The sequence below is a fragment of the Rhea pennata genome, chromosome 23, assembly GCF_028389875.1.
Source record: "Rhea pennata isolate bPtePen1 chromosome 23, bPtePen1.pri, whole genome shotgun sequence".
NCBI lineage: Eukaryota > Metazoa > Chordata > Aves > Rheiformes > Rheidae > Rhea > Rhea pennata.
The window spans coordinates 7,780,225-7,791,445 of NC_084685.1; the positions used below are offsets into that span (position 1 = coordinate 7,780,225).

Sequence of the window (11,221 nt, forward strand, 5' to 3'; positions counted from 1 at the left end):
GATTAACAAATGACGATAAATCTGTACACGTTCTGGGGCTGCTCCACGTTACAAGAGTGACTTGCAAACGCTCAGCATTCGTGTGCCCGGTCCTGCCGCTGCTGGGCAGGGGCTGCGCGCTGAGGGGCTGCAAGCTGTTCTCCTGCTGTGGCAGCTTGAGCAAAGATGGGGAGGTAATGTGGAAGCCAGAGGTTTTGCTGTGGTGTGTGTGTGTGTGTATTTAGCTCCTATTGCGTTTGTATTTTTTTATATTGTTCAGATAAAATGTTCTCATTTCACATGTCAGTCCAGTCTGTCATCTGTCACCATGTACAATTTGAATTAAACACTGTTTATAATAAAACTACATCTTTGCCTCATCTTTTCTCAGGGAGAAATTTTAAATTTGGAAAAACTACAAGTTAGATTCTGCTCCTGGACTAGTGCAAATCCTGAGGCACTTGGGAAATGCATAGGACAGCAATAACTGTGGGTGTCACTTCCATCCAAGTATTCTGTTCCCATTTCTTCTGCACGTTTAGGTTCTCCCCCCAGCATACCCCTCCTGCGTGTTCCCAACCAAACCTCTCTAGCGCAATCCCAGGGACCGCTCCTGAATGACCGCGGGAAGTTGGCTTAGACATTATGAGCCAGGTGATTCAAAGTTCTGCTTTATATCAGCGCTGTGTTCAAACACAGAATAATCTAGGTTTGGCCTGAAAATGCCCTCCTATTACGTGTCTATACCTCCTCAGGCCAGCCACACCTGGGCCCTGGTATCGTTATAAAGGTCATCACGGTCTCTCTCTCGGCTCTCCCCGGTGAGCACTGGTTTTCCAAAGCGCTAGGTGCTGAAGTGCTCTAGGTGTCCAAAGTGCTAAGACTCGGGGAGCTGCAAGGTTGCTCCGGGCGTGCATCGGCTGGCATGGGCATTCCTGGGCGCCCCATTCCCAGCCCGATTCATCCAGTCGGAGGAAAGCTTCCCCTAAATTCAAACTTTTCTCTGACTTGCATTGATTCCATTCTAGTACATGGCAAGAGACTACAGTGTATAAACCAGTATCATTAGATGAAAACTGTCAGGCAAGTTTGACTCCTTTACAGTGCTCTCTAAGAAGTGGATATTTTCCTAGCTGCTGTTTCTAATTCTGAAGAGCAAAGATTCCCCTGAGAACAGCAGCTTACAAAACAAACACTTTCAGATTCAGGAACGCTGAAAATTAGGCTCTCTCTGGCATCTCACAAACATTGCAATCTCACTTTTCAGCCCTTTGAAATAATAATAAAAAAAAATCCTCCTACAGTGTAACCACGCAAAAGATATAGTAGTGTCTCTCAAGGTTGGGGGGAGGGGGGGAAATGAATCCACATACTGTTCTTGCCTGGTTTTAATATAGTTAACTTGCATGGGAAAGGAGCATGCACAGAGCCTGCATCACTGAAGAGGTCCTCTCCCAAAATGCAAACAGATGAGCAGCAGGTTGATGGCAGGGCTGCACCACCCACTGTTCCCGTGAGAGGCTGCTCTGCTGCCATCAGGCACCCTGCCAAGGCCTACAGAGGAGATAAGGAGATATACGGTAATATGGGAAACATAAATGTTTCAGAGATTCCTCCTGAGTCCTCTCACCCCCATATTTCTACGGATATCAGTCTCATGCTGTGCAACAACTGCAATACTTTCTGCCGACTGGCAAGAAAACCTTCGCTGTGGCTGGGTATGTCGCTGACAATCATGCAGTGGCTTGTACTCCTTTTTTTCTCTTTATACCATCCAATTTTCCCTTGCTTTGCAGTTTTCCGAGGCTGCAGGAATGGTCTTTCACACGTGCTTGCTCTCTGCTGCATTCCCGAAGGCCCTGGCAATGGTCCGCTTCTCCGGCCCCAACGTACCCACAAGCCCCTCTCCGAGCCCCTGCCGCAACCACACACAACTCCACTGCGAGATGCACACGTAGGAGTGAGGTTTATTGCTCTCCAAGTCCTCTCTGCACAGGTGGATGGACAGCTTTTAAGAAGCCAGCAAAGCAAGTGGAGGGTTTGCAGCAACTGTCACACTGCCTTTCCAAATCCTTGGGCTGAACCATTTCGTCTGGGTGTTACTCGACTTTGAGTTCGGAAGTGTTCTCGGTGCTTGAACCTGTCCTCCTCTTACCCCACAGGGCACCAGCTGCTGCACCAAGGGGCCCCAGGGTCAAGCACAGGCCGATCTTGGCACCTAGGGAGAGTCCTGCAGCTCCTGCAAAGATAGAAAGAGGCGCGATGCCCTCGGTCCATCTGCTCTCCCTGCTGATGGACGGGGCACAGGACAGGGTGTCTAGTGACTGCCGCAGCGCCGGCGTGGGGGAGCTGGCCCGCAAAAGGGCTCTGGCCCTTGAGCACCAGCCAGCGCCCCCGCCGCTGGCCTTTCCTGGAAATGGCCAGAGCTGCCTCATTGCTAGTGTATAACCCCAAGCCACTCGGGCACACGTGGCTCTGGGGACTGAGCCAGGTGCAGCTGCTCTGCCCTCCCCACTCGCCGGCCGACTGCAGCACGGCCACGACGCTGCCGCAGCCGCTCCTCCGCCCTTGGCTACGGCAGCTATGGAGCCCGCAGCAACGCCCGTCGCTGTAAATCCCAGCACCGCGATGCCTGCCGGCACACCGACGAGTGCCACTCCTGCAGCGTGGGCACAGCGTGGGCACAGTGTGGGCACAGCGGCGCTAGTGCACAGAGCCTCCCCGTGACCGCTGCCCCCCCTCCCCGCCGCCAGCGCTTCTTATCTCGCCTCCCAGAAAGGACGGGGACACGAGAGCTGCCGGGGCGCCGGGAGCCAAGCACGGGCCCCCAGTCCCCTCTCCCTGCTGCCTTCAGGCATCTCCCCGCCCAGGCAAGGCAAGGCTGGGAGCTGCGGCTCCGGCACACGGCTGTGGGCACCGAGCACTCACCCAGGGACTGCAGCAAGGCCACCATGCTCCCGGCGGCCACCCCGCCGCCGTTGGCCACGGCGGCCGAGGACATCATGGCAGCAGCCATGGAGCCGGCCGCAATTCCTGCTTTGGTGAAGCCCACCGCTGCCAGGGCCGCCGGGATCCCGAACACAACGCCTGCTGTGCGGCCGAGAGCACAGCGGCGTCAGCCACCTCCCGGGCCGCCGCAGACCCCCCCCCCCCGACCCCTCGGGGCCCCTCGACGAAACCCCCCCCCCCAGGGCTGGGAACCCGCGGCGACCCGGGCCGGGGAGCAGCGCCCCGCGCCCCCCCCCAACCCCCGCGGCCCTGCGGGGCTGCTGCCGGTGGGAGCCGCGCCGAAGCGGGGCTCAGGCTTTGCTCGGCGCCCGTCCGCGCCTTACCGAGTCCTGCAGCGGCGCCGACGGCAGCGCAGACGGGAACTGGAACTAGAGGAGCGAGGGCGGCGGGCGCTGAGCGCGGCGGCGGCCCCGGGCGCTGCCCGCAGCCCCCCGCAGCCCCCGCCGCGATGCGAGCGGCCGCGCACCCCGCCGGGCCCCGGCCCGCTGCTTACCGATCATTGCGGCAGCACCGGCTGTCGTCGAGGGAGCAGGAGCGGCGCTGCGGCCCGTCCGAGCTCCAGTGCCTTGGGGAATCAAGCACAAGGGAGTTTCCCCTCAGCCCCCCCCCCGCCGCCGCCGAGCTGCCCTCGCCCCCGGCTGCAGAGCTCTGCTGCGGAGCGCGGACCGCCCGCGGCCCCCCGGCGCCCCGCCGCCCGCCGGCGCTTCCCCTTCCGCCGCCTCCCGCCCCTGCAGCAGCGCTCGCTGCTCCCGGCAAGGCGAGCGGGGCGGCCGCCCGCGGACAGCGGCTCGCCGGGGCGAGCTGCGCGCTGCGCGGGCGCGCAAAGGCGGCGCGAAACCGCGGCGGCCGCGGCGCCGCCCGCAGCCCCCCGCCGCCCCCCGCAAACCGCGCTCGCGGGCGCGCCCCCGCCGGCAGCAGCCCCCTCTCTCCTCCGCCCCGTTTCGCTCCCTCCCCCGCCGCCACCACCGAGGAGGACGCAGCCCCCCGGGCGCCTCCTCGGACCTGCTCCGAGCAGCCTGGTCGCAGCGGCCGTCCGGGACGCTCGGTTAAAGCTGCTGCCAGGGGCGGAGGGTGACGCGAAACGAAACTGAGCGCTGCGAGGAGGCGGCGGTTTTCCTCCGGTTTCGTTTTCCCGTGGATTTGTCAGCCTGCCTCGGGCCGGCCGCTCCGGGCGCCGGGAGCGGGTCCCACGGCGCGCCGGGACTCGGCCTCGGCCCCCCGGGGCTCTGTCGGCCCCGCGTCTGTATTGCCCCTTTGCAAACAGGGCTCCAGACACTTCAAAGCGTGGCGCTTTTTAAAGGGAAACAGGCACCAGGGCGCACCGGCTAGCGCCGGGGGCGGGCGTGGGCACCTCCCGGGCCGCCTCGCTTCCACCTGGAAGCGTCAAGAAAAGCCCAAGCCACGCTCTGCCGAGCCCCTCTCCGGCACGACGCATCTCATCGCCCTCCGCGAGGCCGGCCGGGTCCGGTGCCTGCCGCCGGCAGCCCGGCCCCTCGCGGGGAGCCCTCGGGGGGCACCCCCTTCCCCAGCAGCTCCCCTCCGCCAGCTCCGAGGTGCCGCTCGCGCCCCGCCGGGCCGGGGCGTGCGCGGGTGACGAAATGGGTGCCGTATCGCGTGCGCCGCTGCAGCTGGTTGAAGGGGACCAAATCCAGTTGCAAGTTGATCTGGTTCCTTTTTACCAGCTCCAGGGATGCACGGTGTCTCCGGAGGCGCTGGCGGTAGCAGCAGGGTCCTGGCGCGGGGGTCCCCGCCCAAAAATACATACTTCTTAACATTCCATAACGCCGGCCGGCTCCATATGGGCATATGAAGAAGTATGTAGGGTTGGGAGGGAGAGGCTGGGGCCGCCGGCCCGTCCGCCTTGCACTTCGCCGCGTTGCTCTCCGGAGCGTCCATCTCTGCCACGGGCCACCGGCACCTTGGAAGGAGAAAGAAAAGCCGTGGTGAAGCCCGAGGCAGCGCGAGCGCCTCCCCGCACGGCCCGTGGGCCCCGCGGGGGCCCCGCGACACCCACCCCCAGCTCCGGTCCCTGCTTGCGGCTCAGCCCCGGTGGCGGCCGCGTCGTCGCCCTGCCAGCGTCGCCCCCAGCACCAGCAGCCATCGCGGAGCACCTGGAGCGAGGGGGTCGGCTCGCGTCCCTAAGCATCACGGCCAACGGGCGAGGAAAGCAAAGCCTTTAACCAGCCGGGGCCTCAGCCTGGAGCCCCCCAGCAGGCCCGGGGCGCAGCAGAGCCCTGGCTGCAGCTCCGGGCACCGCGCTGGGACGAGGTCCTGCTCTCGGGGCAACCGGCAGGGTCTGCAAGGGGGTCCCCGCGTGCAAGGCTCCGCGGCTGATCTCACGTGCCCCCCGCGAGGGCTCTTAGACACCTCGAAGCCCTGGAGAGCAAACAAACACCGATGTCCCGGGGCAGAAGGAAGAGAACCTGCAGCGCCTGGCCCAAAAGCCGGCTCGGCCATCCTCCGGCCTCGGGCAAACATTGCTGCCGCGGCTTTGGCCCTGGGAAGCGGCTGCCAAACGTGGCCGAGCAGGAGTGAAACCGAGCGGCTGCGAGGCGCCGGCCCCGCTGCGGGGATCGCCTGGCGCGGCGGCCGGGGCGAGCATCACCACCGCACGGCGCCCGGCCCGGGGCCGCCGCGCTTTGGCTGAAGGCTGGACGCTCCCCGGCTCCCAGATTTCTCTCGCTCCAGGCCGATCCCTGGGGACACGGGGGGGAGGGGGAAGAGGGAATCCCGGCACTGCAGAGGAGGGATCCTCCTGCAGAAGAGGCGGCTGCTCTGCAGGGACCTGCCAGCGCCTCCGTCCTGCTGCTGCCGTGCAGCCGGCGGGACGTGGCGGCTCACGCAGCAGGGTGCCTCCCGCCGCTGCTTCCTTAAACGCGGCAGTTTTTCCAAGTCGGCCAGTTTTGCTACCAACTCCAAGGGTCTCCTGAGGCCAGTGAGCCCCCACAGACACCCCTCGCCTCAGTGTCCCCAAGGGTAAAATAGGGAAGCAGGGAGCTGTCCCCAACCTGAGGACATGCCGCGGAGAGCTGTGACGCCCTGAGACCCGCTCACTCGCCCGGCCGCAGCCCCCGGTGCTGCTGCGGTCCCCAGCACAGTCCTGGGACTCCACGCGAGATGTGCCCTGGACCCCCGGCTCCCCTGCACCCCAGCCCGGGGCAGAGCCAAAGCAGGGTTTGCAGGTCACCCGGGTTGCAGGTTGGAGACAGAGCTGGGAGGGACCGGCAGGAGCTCCCTCCACCCCCCTCCTCCTTGCCCCGCTTGGCTGCAAGGCCAGGAGAAGGACCCAGGAGTTCTGCCCCCCCTCCTCCTCCCATCCATGGATGGGGACTGGATATGGATTCGCCCTCTGGAAGATGGTTTTGCAGCGGTCTCTCAGAATGGAGACCGTAATGGGGAGAAAAGGGGTTAACCAGCAGGAGCGCAGGGGAAATCTCAGCCTTCGGAGCCGGAACGGGCCCGGAGCCCGCGGCCAGGGCAGGCGCAGCCCCGGCTGGGCCAGGCGACGGAAGGGACAGCCGTCACCACTAGCCCATCCCATGCGCCGACCCCAGTGACCTTCCTGCCCCAAAATTCCTGCTCAGGCCACCGGGTGCAAATGCCGGGTGCAGGGTGCAGCCCTGGGCAGTGCCCTGGAGACCGCGGCCGCAGCAGCCCCGGAGGGACCACGCGGGGTGGCCAGCGGGGCCGGCTGCAGCCAGGCTGCAGGACGGCAGAGGCCCCGGGCATGCCGCCGCCGCCGCGGGGCCGTGACTCAGCGCCGGGAGACGCTGACCACACGCGCTGCAGCTCCCTGCAAGGAGCTGGTGGGTGCCAAACGTGCACCCGGCGAGCGGCAGCCACGAGCTGTGGCTGCGGGGCCCTGCCAGTGCCAGCACAGCCTCGCTCCCCCGGGATCCTCCACCTCAGTGGTGGGACGGAGCACAAACTGCCAGACCAGTGTCCTGGTCCCCCGGCAGCCCCGCGGCGCTCCGGAGACCTGACTGCACAGATACCCGCTTAACCCTTCGGGCTCCCCCGGCCCGGCAGTGCTGCAGAGGCCGCTGCAGCCTGGCTGCACCGTCCCTGTCCCCTCGGCACGGGGCTGCCGGGCAGCGCCGTCCCCCAGGCTGGAGCCGTGCTGCAGCCCCGGCTGGCAGAGCTGCCCCCGGTCCCTGCCTGGGCACCGCGTCTGCAGCAGGACGGGGCTGCTGCAGGCTGCAGCTCCCACGCAGTCGCCCGGGGCTGTTCACAGCAGTGCAGCGCAGGTCACCCTGCTCACAGGGTCATTGCTGCGCTTCGCCCCGCAGCCTAGAGGGCTTTGCTGTCAGGGCTATAGGGGATCACAGCGGTGCAGTGGGCTCTGGCAAGCCATGAGCCCGCGGCTGCATTGCCTGCTGAGCCCCAGGGGCCTTGGCTGACCTTGGCCAAGTCTCCGAGGAGCCGGGTGCTAAAGCACCCAGGAGCCCACAGGCTTTCCTGACTCCCAGGGACACTCCTGGGGCTGGACCTGCCCTTCATGCTGTCCCGGCCAGAGCAGCCTATTCCTGTGCTCTCCTGGTGACCTTGGAGGGCTGCACAGCTCCCGGTGGGCTGTGCTGAGCGCCCACAGAGTGGCACTGGGGCCAGACCCGGCCTTCTGCGGAGTGCCGCCGGCTCCTCGCCACGGCCCTGCACCCTGTCCCTCCCTGGGCCACGGCATGGCTCTGCCCCGCAGCCCTGCTGTGCCGCCCGGGTCCCGGAGGAGCTGGGGGGTTGGTGGGCACGACGGCACCGCAGCCTGTCCCAGAGCACCCGCGCATGGCCCCCACGCTCCCCAGGGCTGCCCTCGGTGGCTGCGGCGGTGCCTCTGAGCCAAAGCCTCTGCCGAGTGCTGCCCCGTGCTGCCCGCACCCCGCCAGGCCCGGCCCCCGGCTCCCTGCACCCACCTGGGCGAGCGGCTCATGCCGGGGCGCCGGGCGGGCGGCTCGCGGGACACTGGGGGCAAACTGCCTCGCAAGGGAGAGGCAGAGGGGCAGCAGAGAGGCTGCCAAGCCTGGCTTTGGTGACACATGCACATGCACACATGCACACGCACCCTTGCACAGCGCAGAGCAGCCCCAGCCTGTCTATAAAAGGAAGCGTCTTTCTCCTCGGCTGTGCCCAGCGCCGCGCGCCCGGCCGCGCTCTGCAGTCGCTCGCTAACAGCGACGTTTCCAAGTTTTACTATTCATCGCTCTGCCTTGGCCCGGCTCCCTCCCCTCCGGCTCCGCCGATCCCCCGGCAAACCCGCTGCGCTCGCTGCTCCATCCGCTGAACGGACTAGAATAAATAAGGAAATAAAGGAGAACCGGCGAGGGAGCAGGAGGCGGGGGCAGGGGCGCGCCGGGGCCCCCGGGCACGGCCCTGCCGCCGCCGCGCTCCCGCGCCCCCCGCGCGTGTCCCCGCTCCCCCGCGGCCGCGCAAACGCTGCCGCAAACGGAACGGCGCCGAGCGGGGACTCGGCTGAAGGTTAAACGCGCGCGGCCGCGGAGCCCCGCGGAGCCCCGCGGCTACTCACCGGCTGCGGCCCCGGCCCGGGGGCTCCGGCTCGGCCGCGGCGCGCGCAGCCCCGCGGCGGCGCGGGGAGGCGCGCGGGGCCATGCGCGGCCGCGCAGCCCCGCTCCCCGCGGAGCGGCGCCGCGGCGGCGCGCGGAGCCCGGGCGCGGGGCTCTGCCGCTGCCCGCAGCACGCAGGCGGCGGCCCCGAAAGCCGGCGGACGGGTCCCCGCCGCTGCCACCCGAGCGCGGGCGGGGACAGGCGGACGCGAGCCCCGCGGCCGCCGCCTGCTCCCGCCGCCGCGGGCATCCCCGGGCTTCCCCCGGCCGCCGCGGGTGTCCCCGGGGCGCCGAGCAAACGCCGCGGGGCCCGGGGGGGCTCTGCCCGCCCGCCCCCCCCGGCCGCCCCTACCTCTGCGCCGCGGCCGCCCGGGCGCCGGGCAAGGCCGCGGGGGGAAAAGTGGGGAAAAGCAGCGCGGCGGCCCCCGCGCCCCGTCCCTCCGCCGGCGGTCCCGGGCTGCCACAACGCCTCCCCGCCCCGGGAGCGCTCTGTTTGCCTGCTATTTTTGGCAGCCTCCTAAGAGCTCCGCTCAGGCTATTAATAATGAGAGTGCGAAATTCGTTTGGCCTCTCCTATATAAGGAAAGGTAGAGGCTGAGAGGCGGCTAAATATACTGGCGCGTGCGGGAGCGAGCGGGGAGGCTTTGGCACCGCGTGTGGAAAAGGGATTGTTTGAACAATGGAGAGACGGACTCGCTCGGCGCGCGGGGCCCTGCATGGACAGACGGACGGACAGACGGGCCGGCGGTGGCTCACGGCGCCCAGCGAGGCCCCGCACAGCAGCGCGCGTCCCTTGGGGTTGCCACGGGCCGGCCTCGCCGCCCGGGCTGCAGAACGGGCTCTTTCGGTGCCCGCGAGCTCGCCCGGGCGGCCGCGGCGCAGGGCCGAGGCTGCCGCTCGCGCCGGCCGCGGCAGCACGAGCGCTGCTGGGAGAGGGCAGGCTGCACCTGCAGCCGCGACGCGCTGCAGAGCCCTGCCCTCAGCCGGCGGCACTCACCCCAAAACACGGGCTGAAAGACACCCTCAAGCTAACCCAGCGGGCCCACGGCAGGGAGGGCCAGAGCCCCGCCGAGGGACGCCGGCAGGTCGCTCCTCCAGCCGTGCCCGGTGCAACCCCCCAGCAAACGCGCCAGCCCTCGTGCCCCGCTCTGCCCTGCAGCTCCCGCGGTCCCTGCCAGCCCCGGCTGCCTCGGCCCGGCCCCGGTGCCTCCCCCGTGCGCTGGGATGCACTTTCTGGTTCGCGTGCTACACCCCGGGACGAGGTTTGGCCACAGGCAGGCTGGGCCCTTGCCCCGCAGCTGGGGCCCGGGGCAGTGCCTGGCTGGAGAGCTAAAGCGGTAGCTGGCGGGGGAATCCTAATGGCAAAAGCCTCCAGAAGCGGTGCCAAACTCACATGCCTGTAACAGGGACAGCACAAGCAGAGGGGTGAGAGTATGTGCAGAGCTGGAAAACCCAAGCCCATAGCCCTGCAGAGTGGAGCTTTTGTTTTAGGGTTCTTATTTTATTATATTTGATTTTTTTTAACTCCCTCTAGAGCGGGAGCTGTTTAGGGAGGGACAGTTGGAGCTGGGAAGCTTTGCTTGGTTTTTTCAGCTCTACTGAGTTCTCCTCTCATGAACGGCCCGACCGCTGCCCTGGGCTCCGCGTTGCTGGCCTCGGCTCCGTCTGGCTGTGCCGTCCCGGTGCCCGGCAGCCCTGCACTGGGCCGAGGTGGCCACGACCACACACCCCCCGGCCCCAGGAGCTTTGGGAATGCGGTGGGCACCAGTGCCGGGCAGAGTCCTGAAAGCTGCTGCTTTGGCCAGGGTCGCTCTGAGACTCAGTGAAACAACCCCAGAACGGAGCAAAGCCCCTTTCTCTGGACCAGACGGGCTCAGGGGATCCCTCCTTCCGAAAGGCGCTCCCCTGAGCGCCGCCACTCAGCGCCAACCCCCCCACGCACGGCGGCTGTTCGCCCGCCTGTGAGCTGGTGCGGATCAGCGGCAGCTGTTTGCCTTCGGGGCAGTGAGAAACCCTGGTAACCCCCCTCTGCCACCCCAGGGCACGGACAGGCTTTCCCCACAGGAAGTCAGAGCCTGAGGAGCCCCCAGCTACGGGAGGTGGCATTTCCTCGCCCCCGGCGCCCCATGCAGCTCCCACCAGCGCCCCGAGCGCTGAGCATCCTTCCGCGCTGCCGCAGGAAGCGGCAGAAGCCAAGCGATGCCGAGCAGCCAGGAGCAGCGGGCAAAGGGCAGCCCTGGAGAGCTTCACGCAGAGGCAGGGAGCTACCAGGAGATACACGTAGCAGAGCAGGACAACACGAAACAGAGCACGACGGCACTGCTGGGGGGCACCCAGATAAGCGGGGAGGGGCGAGAGGCAAAGGGACTTTCTGCTTTCGATTGCAGGGGATTCAGGCTGCTCCCCAACTGGTTCCTGCTGGGGGGCAGTAAGGAGGGGGGACACTGGGTGCAGGGCTGAACTCCCGCGACTGCTGCACAGGGCTGCTTCGGTGCCCGGCTGCTGCCGGGCGAAGGCAGCGCTACAGGGTTTGGAGTCATTCGATGCCTTGGGAGGTCTAAGGGGGCTTTAGTTTGCAGGCAGTTGCTGCAGCGTTCGTGGTCAGACCCACGGGGTCTGGGGAGCACAGCAGACTACTTGGCTTCTCATTTCCTTAGGTGACATTGAACTCCAAGGGC

General features: G+C 66.7%; 1 protein-coding gene across 1 annotated transcript; it reads right to left on the reverse strand.

Annotated features, from left to right (window-relative positions):
- Positions 1-1,926: 1,926 nt before the first annotated feature.
- LOC134150342 (interferon alpha-inducible protein 27-like protein 2A) lies at positions 1,927-5,109 on the reverse strand. Its single transcript, XM_062594166.1, has 6 exons — positions 5,003-5,109; positions 4,754-4,906; positions 3,482-3,553; positions 3,312-3,356; positions 2,908-3,069; positions 1,927-2,218 (listed from the first exon to the last, which is right to left on the reverse strand). The coding sequence occupies exons 2-6, from the start codon at positions 4,761-4,763 to the stop codon at positions 2,079-2,081; spliced, it is 429 nt and encodes a 142-aa protein (XP_062450150.1). The 5' UTR covers positions 4,764-4,906; positions 5,003-5,109; the 3' UTR covers positions 1,927-2,078.
- Between the last annotated feature and the right edge of the window lie 6,112 nt (positions 5,110-11,221).